At 51.4% G+C, this 15101-nt stretch overlaps 5 protein-coding genes across 5 annotated transcripts; 3 read left to right on the plus strand and 2 right to left on the minus strand.

Moving 5' to 3' along the window:
- Positions 1-55: 55 nt before the first annotated feature.
- Positions 56-965, plus strand: J4E92_008746 (uncharacterized protein; the record flags this gene model as incomplete). Its single annotated transcript, XM_051500097.1, has 2 exons — positions 56-278; positions 337-965. 2 exons carry the CDS (start codon positions 56-58, stop codon positions 963-965), a joined length of 852 nt encoding a protein of 283 aa, XP_051349795.1.
- A 4469-nt stretch (positions 966-5434) lies between these two features.
- J4E92_008747 (uncharacterized protein) lies at positions 5435-7386 on the minus strand (the record flags this gene model as incomplete). The annotated part of the gene is made up of 4 exons (XM_051500098.1): positions 5435-6257; positions 6307-6820; positions 6877-7079; positions 7130-7386. The coding sequence occupies 4 exons, from the start codon at positions 7384-7386 to the stop codon at positions 5435-5437; spliced, it is 1797 nt and encodes a 598-aa protein (XP_051349796.1).
- A 710-nt stretch (positions 7387-8096) lies between these two features.
- Positions 8097-9699, minus strand: J4E92_008748 (uncharacterized protein; the record flags this gene model as incomplete). The annotated part of the gene is made up of 3 exons (XM_051500099.1): positions 8097-9450; positions 9496-9503; positions 9553-9699. 3 exons carry the CDS (start codon positions 9697-9699, stop codon positions 8097-8099), a joined length of 1509 nt encoding a protein of 502 aa, XP_051349797.1.
- A 278-nt stretch (positions 9700-9977) lies between these two features.
- On the plus strand, positions 9978-11460 carry J4E92_008749 (uncharacterized protein; the record flags this gene model as incomplete). Its single annotated transcript, XM_051500100.1, has 3 exons — positions 9978-10080; positions 10130-10358; positions 10407-11460. 3 exons carry the CDS (start codon positions 9978-9980, stop codon positions 11458-11460), a joined length of 1386 nt encoding a protein of 461 aa, XP_051349798.1.
- Positions 11461-11904: 444 nt separating this feature from the next.
- Positions 11905-14184, plus strand: J4E92_008750 (uncharacterized protein; the record flags this gene model as incomplete). The annotated part of the gene is made up of 4 exons (XM_051500101.1): positions 11905-11982; positions 12036-12231; positions 12431-12642; positions 12691-14184. 4 exons carry the CDS (start codon positions 11905-11907, stop codon positions 14182-14184), a joined length of 1980 nt encoding a protein of 659 aa, XP_051349799.1.
- Between the last annotated feature and the right edge of the window lie 917 nt (positions 14185-15101).

A 15101-nucleotide genomic window follows, 5' to 3' on the forward strand; every position in this document is an offset into this window, starting at 1 on the left:
GCGAGATTATTGCCCCACCCCTTCCACATATTAGCATAACGCGCTCGCCATAAATATGCTCATCCGCTCAGCGCGACAGATACCGCCGTCGCTCCTCGTCCTGCTTGTCTTCCTCGTCTTTCTGGGATGGCAACTCAGTCAAGGTCCGAGCCATGAAGAGCCTCCACCGCCGCCGCCTCCTCCGGCCAAAGGAGATAATAGGCCGTCACGGATCGCCGTCGTGACGTTTGTCACGGATCAGAGGTCTTATCTCCATCTTTCGCTCAAGAACAAAGACCGTAAGCCCAGCCTTGTCGGAAGATCGCACGGAATGAAGCTGACGCAAAGACTCAATAGACTACTCGCGACGTCACGGCTACGACTTCATCACCGACTTCGAAGCTCACTCCGAGCCACGCAGCCCTGTATACTGGAAGTTTGACATGGTAGAGCGGCTGGTCAAAACCAACAAATACGACTGGATATGGTGGCTAGACTTCGACACACTCATCACTGACACCGGAGTCGCAGTCGCCGACGTAGTCAGAGACGAATTAGAAAAGGCTGAAAATGCGAACGAAGTCGACTACATCTTCACACACGACTGCAACGGCCTGAATCTCGGATCCTTCCTCGTACGCGCGCACGACCGATCGCTCGAGTTTGTCCGTCGCGCACTCCAGATACGCGACCAAGCTGAGAAGAGTGACGACAGCAAGAGTTATAGCGAGCAAGACGCCATGGTGCAACTGCTCAAAGAGCAACCATATGTCAGCAGACACGTCGTGGCACCGCAGTCAAGGCTAAACGCTTTTCCAAAGGACATACCCTGTTTCGAGAACGAAGAGGGCGAGTGGAAGCCGGGCAAGTTTGTCCTGCACTTCGCGGGCGCGTGGGCACATGTCAAGGGAGAAGATCCCACCGGCCAGCTTATGAAAAAGTACGAACGAGATATCATATGGGGGAACTGGAAGGAATTCTATTAACGGTACGCCATATGAACGGTTTCGGACATGTTGGAGTTCAAGGATGTACACGATATCCAGGGTCATCATTCTTTCCATGTACTGTCTGCCCTCGCATTTGGACCCTCAGACGGTAACAGCGCAGTGTTATCTATCATTTCAAGCACACGACGCATTCATTCATGTCATGCCATGCAAATTCAGTCTCGCTTTATACCAGACACCTTCTCAAAGTCACGACCAGTATACCATGAACTCACGATAGCGTAGGAGTTACATCAAACACAGCGAACAGTCTTTTCGTGTTCTACACAGTGGCACAGCCTTCAAACCTACTCGACTGATTCAGAACGCAGTGTACATCGGCGCCGCCATCCATTTCCAAGTCGTCATGTGGATGATGTTGAGTGATTTAGGGTCAAGAATTGCGGGCGCAAATGCATCGCCATCCGCCGAGGTGCTTCGGAACACACATGGAAATCTGGTAGACGGAGTTTTGGAAAAAGGCCTCCATGAGGGATATACCGAAGGAAGCGCCAGCGAAGCAGGTCCTATATAACCTAAGGATTGTCCAAGCGCAATTCTTCCGTTGGCGTACGCAGGGACATTTGCCCATAACTTGAGAGTTTTGGTTTCACACTCGCTCCAGCCATGAAATATTCATCTCTGCTTTTTGGTTTCCACATCGCATTCCAATAACCTTCACGACGTTTTGGTAGATGCGGTCGAAGAAGTCCAGGCCAGCATCGTATGGGGCCAGAAAGTCTTAGAAGAGCAGCACATGAAATCCAATTCGAACTCTTTTGCAAGACATGTACCGGCTCGTACGCAGTTTTGGTAATTTCGCGGCAATGTAGAGGTACAGGGAGGTAGAGTGAGAATGGCGAAGAGGTGGCTTTATAGACGATACAGAAACCCAGGGAAGGGAGAAGCGGCACATCGAGGAGGTCTCTTATGACTTTCTTGTTCATGGTACGAACTTTCTCTCACATGAGATCGCTTTGCGCTTGTTTCGGTCCGTACGTTTTCGAGGCTTCCCGCTGAAGTTGAATGTATAGACCTGTGTGGTGGCTTTTGCTCATGTTAATAGAAATTTCGCATGACAAAACATGGCCTTTCTTCTTTCCAATTTTACAAGAGCAAGGGCAGCAGCAAAGACATGCCATGCCGCCTTGATCTATGGATTTTGGAGGAAACCAGAGCCATGTCCTTGCTGTTTGTTTCTTTTAGAGAATAAAAGGGTGGTAATGTAAGGGAGAAGGAAGACTGAGCTCGTCTCAGAAGACTTTATACCCCACGGTGGCGACCTAGTCACCGTATGATACCGCGAAAATGATATGTATCGCGTCTGCTGGTGCCAACTAGCTAAGCACACAGATGGTTTTTTGGAGCGCCATAACTGTGTCGTATCATAATCTCGTTTTGCCGCAATTTCACATGGGAAAGACGTGGAAAGGAATTTTCTCAGCACATGTACACGGAATTGATAGGTTTGATCTGCGTCGAAGTATCTGAGGCTCGCGCTCTTTGACAAGAGACATGCAAAAATGCGAGTCTTCTTTTGGGGTGACATGATGTTGAACTCGTTATAATAGAATAGTGAGCGGAATTGTGCCAAATACATTGACTGCTATCCTGGAACTCAGAGCGGGAGTCCAGGCGCGAAGCCATATCTGGCTTACTCTTTGATTTTAGAGGTACGCGAAAGGTATTGCGCATGAATCTGGGAGCAATAGAAGGTTTTGCAGAGCTTGCAGTTTTGATGTAGCCAGACTCAACTTGCGGCAGTCTGCATGGCTTGAGTCCGTAGTATTTTCAAGTCGACGAAGACTCAGGAAACATGCAGCGCCTCGAATGCAGTTTTGGTCGTCTTTTCGCAGCCTGGTACATGGCGAAAGGCAATCAGCTTTTTGGTACTTTGTCTCAGTCATGAAAGTGTGAATCTCAGATTTTCATCTCCGGGAGAAAGCAGAAAACATGGGGTGTAGCTGACTGGCTTTTGGACATAAGCAACGTAATGTGTGATAAAGAAAGAGTCTCCAACGAGTCCATGAGACGTTTATATAGGCGATTTGTTACAGTTGGCCTCTCAGCATAGGCAAACATCAACTAAGTTTCTTGTTATCTCTGATCGGAACTACCATTTAAGAATTTTTTCAGCGTACTCGGAACATGCTCGATGACCAGGAAATTTCGGAATTCCAGCACATGTTGCAGATACATCCGCTCTTTGGTATATCCACACGCGCTTCTTCAGCGCCTCGTTGAATCAGACCCCTTCTCAGGGTCATATCCAGGTTGTTGGATTGTTTCAGAAAGGCAGCGAAGCGGACATAAGTTCGTCAACCTCAACTTTCGAGTCTCTCATCCCCAGCATCGTCGCACACTTTGGATAATGCAGAGAACGAATGTAAGATGAGAAGATTGGTAGAAGCCAGGACCTGGTTTTATTTTCGAAGTCGCGAGCGAGACGGCAGACATGGTCTCCTTGTTGTCCTGCTTTTGCTCTCCCAGGAACACTAGCGTTCTGTGTAGTAATTTTGCGTGATAGAATAGCGACTCTCGTCTTCTCATGATACTTTGGGAACATTGTTTTTGAGCGCCCGGGCGAGAACGCACAACAGCGGACATGATCCTGATGTGAATCTTTTTTTGGAGAAACATGGTTAGCATCAACATTGCTTTTGGAGAAAGGCGTATCCTCTGTGTGGAAATAGAGGAAGGAAGGCCAAAATATGGACCTCAAAGCGCGACCAAGGAGCCAGAACGCCAGACCATGGCTATGTTCAAGCTGTATCTGGTAATAAGACAGTATATGGAACCCGTCGTTTATTTTGGAATTTGTAGCTTGTAGTCCATAGCGACCAGAGACATGGTCGGATGAATTGATGACTTTTGGAGATCTGCTCAGACAGACCATGTTCTGATAGTTCGAGTCTTTCTGGAGCGAGCCATCAAAACGTCTGCTGGTGCTTTTTGGAGAAAGATATCGGGCGATTTGTGGAAGGAAGCCGAAAGGCGAAGTAGACAAGGTTTATATACGGTGATAGCTCCGAAAACTGCTCCTCCGATCATCGTTCCATACTCCACGTGTTTTGGAGCCGCAGGCCGAACTTCTCAGACATTCGGAGAATACTCGTGGAATTTCGGTGGAAGTCGACGCGGCACCCATCTCAGAAAATTGTACATATTCGATACTCGGAGCGGCGCACAAATCATGAAGTTCCTGCGGAAGTGTTTTAGTCAAACATGAGAGTACCCAGCGTGTTTTTGGAAGCAAGAAATTTTTAGTAATACTAAGAAGAGGGAGAGAGCCGAGAAGGGGGCGGCTTCATATCGTGAAGCGCAGATCTCCAGACCGACACATGGCAAGTTGTCTCGTAGCTTTTGAGAGAAGCCCCCAACATGTCATTTTTCGACTAGGATTTCGTTTGGTGTCCAGTAAAGAGGGCGAGAGGTTTGAGCCAAAAGCGGAGGCACTTCCCATAGCATCGTGTTGATGTAGTTTTCGGAAACGAGCAACATCAAATTCTTTCCACGAGATTTTGAAAGGTAGAACGATTACCGGTGTGTCGAAAGAGTAGAGAAGAGGAACTGGCGGAGGTTTATATAGACCGGATTCGGTAGCAATGTCGAACATAAGAAGACTATAGGCCGGTTTTGAGTGCTGTTATCGCACGCCCCAAAAGGGTTCCAGAGAATGTGTTTGTCGGCAGAGAACGCGGAGAAACATACCTCTGCGTTCCCCTGGCTTTTGGTGGAAGAGCCGAGGAACAGACATCGTTGGATAGCACTCATTTTTGAAAACCGGAGCGCACCATGTCAACGGCATAATGCCGTTCTGACAATTGATCGGTGGACCATGGAGAATGTAAAGAAGTTGGAAAGATTTTGGAAGATGTGTATATGCCGGTGCAGAGACCATAACGCAAGATAACGCAAGTTCGGAAAGTTTCGAAGAATACAGGGAGTGCAAGCTTCGTCTGCCCAGAACATGAGTCGCTTTTGTGGTTATTTTGGAGAGGCGCCGACATAAAAGTTGTGCATTCGGATTTTCGCGGACGAAAGCGAATAGCACATGGAATCTGGTGTCCGCGTTTTTGGGAAGCAAAGTTGTGGCTTTTGAATGGATGAGAAGGATAGACGGGAGCGAGTGAGAGGTATTTATACACTACTGGGTCATGAGACGATGGAACATTGCACGTGCTACGGGCTGGCTGCGTTCCACAGCCTACTACCTATGATAGCTATTGCGATAGGAGCAATAACCCTACCCTACCAAGCCTGCCGCAATAGTATTCCATTCTCTTTGGCTACTTTCTCAAGCTGTCGCCAGTAACCTCGCCGCTTGATCAATCGCCACCGTAAGCCAGACGTTCCACTCGAGACACCGGGTCAAATTCCCATCTTGCAGTGCTTCCATACTCGCCGGAAGCATTTGCGCTTTGTACCCTGCATCTTGTCAGTCAATATCCACAATACGTCCTTTGCTACTTACCATCGTCCCGATTCGGCGCATACAACGCGTTCTTGTAGAATGGTCGTCCTGGCAAGCCTTCTGCTCTCACAAACAGCCTTTGCACATCGCGCATGACGCGATTCGCCTTCTCTACCCTCACCTCATCGTCCAAAAACGCCTTCTCAGCCGTCCGATCCGCGAAGTCAGATGCGACCTGTTGAAACGTCCTCCCAGCAGCCGCGAGCTCGTTAAGCTTGATCTGACGTTGAAGCTCACCGCTGTCCGGCCTTCCCATCGTCTCTCCCACAAGCTCGCGGATCCAGTAATTGAAGTTGCGGGCATAGGCATCCATATCGAACGGGATAAGAGCATCATCGGCTAGATGATACGCCAACAGCGTAATGAACTGACCCACAGTAGCGTGAGTACTGAAATCAGGATCAACCATACTCTTCATCCAATGATACGAGTCGTAATTGCTGTGATAGTGATAAACCGGCGTCGTACTACTCGCATCCATTCCGAAGTCCAGCGCACCGATACCTAGTTGGAGGAAAGCGGTGTAGTCACTTCCACTGCCGAGATTGGAGAAGCCGTTGTCTTCGGGGCGGAATCGGTAGAGATCATACCATGCGTCGTAGAGAGTTCTTTTACCGTAAACGACCTTCTTCATGACTTCTTGAGCGATCGTGCGGAGCTCGGGGGTGGCGCCTGCGCCGGGGAGGGGACCAGCGACGCCGATGTCAACGTTTAGATAGGTTATCGCTGTGGCGGCGAGCCACGGGGCGTATTCTTCGACCCATTCCGTTGAGCCGATTAGGGCGTACTCTTCTGCGTCCCAGGATGCGAAGACGCTAGAGAGGAGTTAGCTTGGGGTGAATTGGCAAGGTCTCGTAGGCTTACATGTTTCGACGAGGCACCCAACCAGTCTTCTGCAGCTCTCCGAAAGCTCTTGTGATCTCGATCATGATAGCTGAGCCTGAGTTCGGATCTGCTGCTCCGCCGACGATCCACGCATCTCGGTGGTTTCCGATGATGATAGTCTCGTCTGCATTCGTCCCGTTGATGATACCGATGACGTCCCAGATTGGTGTGATCTTGTCTTCCATGAAGTTGGTGAGAGCAAGAGTAGTGCCTGGTGCAGGACCAGTGCTGTATGTTGCAGCCAGACCGCCGATCCACCCATCACGTTTGACAGACTTGCCTGATACGCCATACCCGTCCAAAGCTTTCAGAAGGGGTAGCGCATCGCGGTAGGAGATGGGTAGAGATGGAATCTTGGGTAGGTTAGGAGGGTTATTGACACGCTCGACTCCGGGTTTTGACGCGTATCCGGGGGTTGTTGGATCACCGGGGTACTGGTTGATGGACGCAACGGACCCTCGTTGGATGGAAGAAGGCTGGCGTGCTGGACCATCTGCTCGAGGTTAGCGATGCGCACATACGATAATCAAAGTGTAATGGAAGTCATACTGGGGTATGCAACCTGTCCCTTTGCCTCCTGCGGCCCGTCATCTCCAGGGTCACTGAACATGACGACTCCTATCATGCCATGTGCTTCGGCATTGCGAACCTTGACGCCACGAAATGGCCCTCCATATTTTGCAAGGGCAATCTTGCCTGCCAAGTTGATATTGGCCGCTGTGAGTGCAGCAAAGTCGTCTTTGTGGCCACGACTATGAGACGTTAGCAAACCCCATTCACCGTAGTACCAGAGATCACTTACCCAACATAGATGTACTCCGCTTCGACTTGACCAGAAGCAGAATAGCCATGGAATGCTGGCAACGCTTGACTCTGCGGGTAGCTTGTGGTTTCGTCCTCCGGTAGGGCATCTTCGTACAGTTGAGCCGTGTGTTGAGTGGAATTGCCCGTCTTCAGGACCAGACTCTGCTCTTTCGGGTAATCGAGTAATACTTCATACTCTACAAGTGAGGCAGGTACCCCATTCTCTGTCCACGTCTTCGCGGTTTGCTCCGCCATGGATTTGTTGCGTCCGGCAATGTGGTCGCCATGGGTGTAGTAAGAAGACCACGTATCGATAAGAGCAGTTGAGAAAGATGTGTGTAGGATCTTCTCATTCTCATTCCATACCGGTGGGAATGGCGCTGTCTGGCGAGGCAGTAGAGGAAGCTGTGACTGCTGGCCGAGATCGAGGTTGCGCAATTCTCGTTGGCATGCTGATGCCCGTTGCACGGAGCTCAGCGCAAGCAGAAGAGTCAGTATCATGGCTGAGTAATGTTAGTTACTGATGGAGTTGTGCTGCAGGCAGGCAGGTATCTAGTAAGTAGGTGCAAGGTAAAAGACAAGGGCACGTGCATTTGCACATTCGAAGGTTCCTCATGAATGGGCAGGAGCAATCGCCCGGTCTCGGTTCCCCTCCCGATAGTTAGAATTCTGTATAGCATGCGTCTCGTATAGTCCCTCTTGTGGAATGTGACAGGGGTGTGTGAATAGCCGCTATGGTGCTGGGCTGGATGGTGGGCCAGACCGGACGGCTAAGGTCGGTGCCATCGCCTGAGCGAAAGATATGATACTGCTGTACGCAGCGTGAATGCTCCAAGGTTCCTGAAATCTTGAAAAGTGAATCAGGAGTAACAGATACCTTCAGGATTGTTCAAGAGAGTAAATAGATCAGTCAATTGTGTACCTCTTACATGAAAATTCCCCTACTATACGCTCGCTTTTCCCACTCAAAGCTCATTATGGCCAGGTGTCTCCGGATCTTGTGAGACGTCTTCTGGAACCTCCTCAACCTCAATCTTGACCTGCTCTTCTGCCTTCTCTGCCTTTGCCAGAGGCTCCTCGCCAGCAATCAGAAGGGAGTCAGGTATCTTCTCCTTCTTGCCTTCACCCATGCGAATAGCGTCGACCCATTGCTCAACCTCATCAGCTCCGAAAGAGCTGCCAGAGTACTTCTTGTACCATGCGCGCTTTCCGTTGGTGGCAATAAGGTGAACGTCATCTGCACTTCCGAGACCAAGCTCTGTGATGATGGTGGCAGCAAGTGGGTTTGTGGACGAGACGCCGACAAATGGGAAAAGATGGCTGCCAGTAGCATCATACTTTTTGTGGATGGCTGCAAGGGATGCAATGGCAGTGGCTGCAGCTTCCGAGGCTTCGTCCTTGGGAAGGAGGGCCAAGATGCAGGTCTTGCTCTGTTCGGTCAAGCACGTTGTCTGTAGTTCGGCAGATTCAGATACGAGAGGAATGGTGGGCTTGATCTCTTCTACAGGAAGCTCGACCGGGTCGGGTGTGTTCTCGTCCTTGACATTTGAATCAGGCGATTCGGTAGGCATGCCAGCATCCTCTACAGTCTCATCAGTCGCTGATGCGGCAGCTGACGATGAGTCTGCTGACTTGTGCGAAGCTGAGGATTTCGCCAATTTGCTAGAGGACTTGGATTCCTTCTTGGCATCCTTCTTAGCCTTTGACTTCTTCTCTTTGCCGGGTGGGCAGTCGGGGTTGGGTGGGGCGACTTGGGAGAGGAATTCGACCATGGCTGCTTTGTCGACCTTGCCCTCATGCTTGATGGGGGTCTCAGAGCCGGCGGGAATGAGGATCAAGCTTGGGAAGTCGGTGATTCCATACTTTTCCACTGCTGACTTTTCTGACTTCTTGACCTGTGCGACCGAGACGATGCCAGCGAAATCAATCGCTAGGGCGCGTAGTGTAGCACTGACGATACCCTTCTCACTGAAGAGAATAGCCTTTGCAGTGTCTTTGTTCCCTTGTAGCCACTCGTCCAGGTTCTTGTCGTTGACCCGCTTGACCATGTTGGGAACCTTGTCCTTGACGGCGTCAACGATGCCCTTGGCCGAACGAGGCCCCTGGTAGTCCTCCACCGTAGGCTTTCCGGGCTTCTTGCCAGGCCGGACGATCTTGAGGGTAGGGAAACCCTGGACGCCCATCTTTCCGCAGAAGGGCTTGTTCATTTCCTCATCGCAGTTGACGGCGGCGACCTTGGCGATACCGGCGAGGGATTTGGCGGCCGTCTCGTAGGCCGGCTTGAGGTTCTTGCAGTGGCCACACCATGGCGCATAAAATCTGGGACGTCAGGAAGGAGTGCGACGACGATTGGAGATGGCTTACTCGACAATCTAGGGAGGTGTTAGCTAGTCCTCGCTATTAGATCGGAGGTATACATACAGAAGTGTAGTTAGACTTTGCGATTACTCGGTCATAGTCCATGCCAGAGATCTGGACGACGGCGCTATTCTTGCCGTAGATGCTCTCGGCGTGGGCATTGAGGGCCAGCGCGGCCGTGGCGGCGAACAGCGTGGTTGCGCGGACCATGGTTGCAGTGTAAGGAGAGTTGAGAGGATGAAATGGGGACTGAGCAGGAGGGGCGCCGCTGCAGTGATGATATAGCCTCACATGGCGGAGTTGCCAGGTTGGCCTTTTCTTTCACTTGTAACAGCTTGCCATAAGTTGCATGGCCATAGCTGAGATGCGGGGAGACAGGGGTCAGAGTCCGGACTAGCGCCTATGACCGCATTCTAGGCGCCTGCATCTCTACGCATCCATCTCCAGACTAAACACCGCGTCTTCTTAGTACACAAGATACTCCCACAATGGCCGACACAGTACCAGCAAAGCTCAAGAGCCTGCAGCTCGCGTCTTTCGCGAAGCGCGCTGCCCAGCTCGAGCGATTCAAGCCCATCATCACCTACTGGTGTGAGTACCGCGCGCGTCGACACGAGAATTGCATACTAAAGCTACACAGTACGCTTCTACATAGTTCAACGGATTATCGCAGGAGGACTGCACTCGGCTGACCAAGAATGCACCGCCTACACGACCGACCTCATGGAGAAGCTCGAGCAAGCAAAGGCCGAGAACCCCAACGAGGATGCCTTGCTGGATGACACGGTCGCAAGCGCATACTGCGAACAGTTCGCGCTACAAACTCTCGCAAAGGCAGAAAGGGAGATGGCTGAGAACAGAGTCAATGGGTACGTATTACAGCCTTATCGCTGCCGCTTCATCTGACATCCTCCTAGACAGACAGCCGATACCCTCCTCGCCGCGTCCACGTTTCTCGAGATAATGTCGATATGGAAGAACAACGATCCAGAGATCACTTCCAAAACCAAGTTCGCCAAATACCACGCGCTACGCATCGTTAAAGCTATCAAGGCCAACGAAGACCCCAACGCGACGAACCCCGTACAAGAAACACCGCAGCAGCCCATGTCGCCGTCTGCGTTGGATCCAAACGACCCAGAAGTCCAGCGAATAAACCAAGGCGCTCCACCCCCGAACCCATACCAACCATCCGTAGAGACAGCACCGAATACCTCGACTCAACCATCGCCCAACTTCTCCGCACGCCAAGTATCACCACCACCTCCCAACCTCCCGTCTGCACCTACTGGATACACCCAGTCATCGCACAACGATGTATCTCCAATATCACAACCCGGCACCTCGAGGCAGGGCTCTGTCGTTTCGATCGGTGGTGGATACTTCCCGAGAACAGACGCTCCTGATCCTCCTACATTCACGGCAGAGACGACGGCACCAGGTCTACCAACCGCTCCAATGGACATAGACCCGATGACGTCTTCTCTTCCCACAAGCCCTCAGCCACCGCAAGCTCCGGAACCATCAGACCCTGCAAGCTTCTATCAAAACCCGGCGTCTCCTGCGCCTGCTCAGGCTCCTCAGCAGCCACCACCTCAAAACCCATACCAATCTCCTACGCCCCCACAAGTTCCGCAAAAGCCTCAGAGATTATCTTCCAGCTTCGGAGCACCCCCACAACAACATCAGTTTGCCTCGCCTTCGCCACAGCCGCCTCAACAACAGTACCAACAAGGCGGATTCTCTCAACCTGCTCAGCCGCAGTACCAGTCGGCGCCCCACCAGAATCCATACGCTCAACCACAACCTCCTCTCCAGCAAACATCGCAGGGTCCGTTCAGGAATGACGAAGATTCCATCATGGAAGCTACGAAGCATGCCAAGTGGGCCATTTCTGCGATGAACTTTGAAGATGCAGATACTGCTGTGAAGGAGCTCCGCACAGCGTTACGGGCTCTGGGTGCGTTATAGCAACGTGGTCATTCTTATGTAGCATGAAGAGGGAGGAACATGGATCTGTAATCTCCGTATCACTTGTTAGTTTGATGTATACCCCTGTGTTATAGATAGATGCACCGTTTTCAAGAGGTGAGCCGAGGTAGCTACAATGATACACAAGCTTTGATCATGCACGATCAGAGTTACGAACGCAAGCGCTATCCCTAGTACCTAGACGTAGTCAATCTTGATATAACAGTATCCAAGTGAAGATCGTCAAGCGCATCTGTTGGCCGTATATCCACAATTCTGCCAAGACTCTGTCGTGCACGTGCCTTTGGTCCAAAGCTTAAGAGCCGAAAATCCAACCACCTCGTTCTCACCCTCTATCGACCTTCACATCACAAGGGCGACTGCATGTAGTCATGCATCTGAGGCTCATTTGTAAAAGCTGTAATTCATGATACAGCGGCGAAGATGGCGCCCATCACACCTCTCAATGCGGCGGATATAACTGAAAAAGCGCGCCGAGAGCTGCTGCTCCTGCTCGAGGGTGTAAGGTAATATCAACGTCGCAGACCTCTGCACCATCTAACGCGTGCGGACAGATCAGAGGAAAGAAGAACCTCGTGCTAGAGAAAGCTCTCGCAGGCCCGCTGAACTTGCTCGTCAAGTTCTCCACGCTCCAGGAATATGGCGTCGACAAGCCCTTCTTCCTTGAGAACGACAATGTCGACTCTTCCCAGCGCAACATCGTCTTCCTCGTTAGAGGCGAGAAAGCGAAGACTGTGATGGCTGTTGCTGGTAAGTGAAGCTCCCTCGGCTTCCTTTCCTCCATCTGCCTCACGGCATTTGGAGCTTTGGGTCAAAAAGTAGGCTAGACAGACAGTACCCACTCTGCCTAGCCAGTCTTGATCCCTAGATTGAACATAGCACTTTTTTTGGATTGCCCTTCATCTCCATGTAGGAGCAGTCTATTGTACGGTGCTAACATACTAGATAGACCAAATCAAACGTATCCGGCGAGACAGCCAGATTGAACATGAATTCTCCATCTTCTGGGTGCCGCGCCGTACTATGACCTCGGATCAATTACTTGAAGAGGCGGGTGTCTTGGGTGAAGCGAGCGTGAGCGAATGGCCGCTGTTCTTCGTACCGCTTGCAGATGATGTGTTATCGCTTGAACTTGAAGATGCTGTGTCAGATCTTTATCTCGTATGTGCGTCCTGGATCTGGTGAGGATTTGATACTAACCTTGCGTAGAAGAAAGATCCTACCGCGATCTACTTGTCTGCCAAAGCACTCATGCTTCAGCAACAGAAGTATGGTCTCTTCCCGCGCATCATCGGAAAAGGTGATAATGGCAAGCGACTCGCCGACCTACTCATCCGCATGCGTACCGAAGTAACGGCCGGTGAGACCTCTGCCGGCGGCGGACCATCATTCCTGGGCTTAGCACCTAGTTCCAACATCGACAGCCTCATTATCGTTGATCGGGAAGTCGACTTTCCCACAGCGCTACTGACTCAGTTGACATATGAGGGACTCATCGACGAAGTCTTCAACATCACCGCCAACCAGACCGAAGTCGACTCTTCCATAGCTGGTGGCGCACAGCCGCAGCAAGGTCAGACTGGATCAGCATCGACGAGCATGAAGCGCAAGATTATGATAGATTCGAAAGACGCTCTGTATGCTGATCTGGGTGATGCGAACTTTGCTATCGTCGGTAACTTGCTCAACCAAGCAGCTCGTCGTCTGCAGAGCAGCACAGGACGCGACCAGCTTGCCACAAAGACGACTACAGAGCTTCGTGACTTTGTCGCCAAGTTGCCCGGTTACCAGGCCGAACAAGCAAGCTTGAAGCTACACACCAGTCTGGCTGAGGAGATTATCAAATTCACGCGCACCGACATCTTCACGCGGAGTTTGGAAGTGCAGCAGAATATCATGTCTGGCGCCGACCCAACAACACAACACGATCTCATCAACGAGCTCATCAACCGTGATGTACCGCTACCCGCCATCCTTCGCTTGCTCTGCCTAGAGTCCACCACCAACGCCGGCATCCGCCCGAAAGATCTCGAGGCCTTCAAGCGCGCCATCATCCAGGCATATGGCCCGCAACATATCCTGACCCTGGCTTCCCTCGAGAAGATGGGTCTACTAGGCCCACGAGGCGGCGTAAGTCTCGGTGGCGTAGGCGCGCCCGCCAAACCCGGCAGCGTAACAAACTACACACCTCTACGAAAGAGTCTCAAGCTCTGGGATGACGACGTAAACGAAGCAAGCCCCAATGACATCAGCTACACCTTCTCCGGCTACGCACCGCTCAGCGTCCGCATCATCCAATCCATCATCCAGAAACACACCCTCGCCAACGCCATCAAACCCCCCTCCGACCCCCGCGCAAGCGCTCAAGCCAACCCCCTCGCTCAAGGCCTCCGTATCTTCGACGATGCGAGCAAATACATCCGCGGCGCCACATTCGATGAGACGCAGAAGGGCGAGGAGAAGGCTGTTAAAGTGCGGCAGCTGTTGAATGGAAGTGCAGGTGAGAAGAACAAGACTATTGTTGTGTTCTTCCTGGGTGGTGTTACGAGGGCTGAGATTGCGGCGCTGAGGTTCGTGGGCGAGAAGTTGAAGGAGAGTGGAGGCGAAGGTAGGGGAAGCAGAATCGTGGTTTGTGCGACGAATGTGGTGAAGGGGGAGGGGTTGGTGGGCAGTGCGATTGAGAAGCAGAGGTTTAAGGCTTGAGAAGGAGGTGGTGGTAGCCGTGATAGCGCATATATGTCGATGTAGACTCTCCTAATGAACACTCTTCTTTGAGAACAGTGTCTCCTCCTTTCTATGGCTGGCCAACATCGAAGAAGGGAAGAAGAAGTCATGCTGTGGAGAATGCGCCTTCCTCCCGGAAGAAGCCACCATGTATTTAGGTGTGCCATTGTGCATTGCTTGAGCAGAAGCATCGGCACATGCGACATCGCAGACGGAACATTAGAAGGTCTTCTCCTCAATCGCCTTGACTTGTTTGGCTCGTGTCTGAGGATACTGTTTTGCGTTGCGGGCCTTTTGACTGGCCTTCCACCCTTCTGTAGGGCTCGCTCTCTTCTCTCGACCGTATGAAGATGCGTAAGCCTTGTCCTTCGCCCTTGTCGCAGCCTCAAGCTCCTCAAGCTCTTCCTTAGTAAGGTCGAGGTCACCCTCAACAGGGTCGAGGAGAGGGTTGTGGGAACAGCAGCTTTCTATGGCTGGCCGACATCGAGGAAAGGAAGAAGAAGAAGTCATGCTATGGAGAATGCGCTTTCCTCCAGAAGCCACCATGTATATGCTTCGATTTACGAACCACAGTCAAGGGCGCTAGCAAAGTTGCCGAATACATGGGCCCATCATCTTGTCGAGATGCTGATCATGATGTAGCCTGGAGGTAGTCGGTGGGAGCGATAGCCACATAGGAACTAAACATGATAGAGTCTGTTGTGATCCGAGGTGTGTTCGAAGAGTATCACAGTACAGAATCATGATAGAGCCAGGAGGTAATCGCTGCTCATCGCAAAGACCACCGGTGGAAAATACGGCAATGTAGTCGTCACAGCAACATTCATAACGATGGTGTATTCAGTGAAGTCATTTCAATTCCCTTTCCACTCTCTTCATGTAGCTACCTCGTGAGT

This window comes from Alternaria infectoria, assembly GCF_024043175.1.
Source record: "Alternaria infectoria strain BMP 0036 chromosome Unknown scaffold_18, whole genome shotgun sequence".
In the NCBI taxonomy this organism is placed as follows: Eukaryota; Fungi; Ascomycota; class Dothideomycetes; order Pleosporales; family Pleosporaceae; genus Alternaria; species Alternaria infectoria.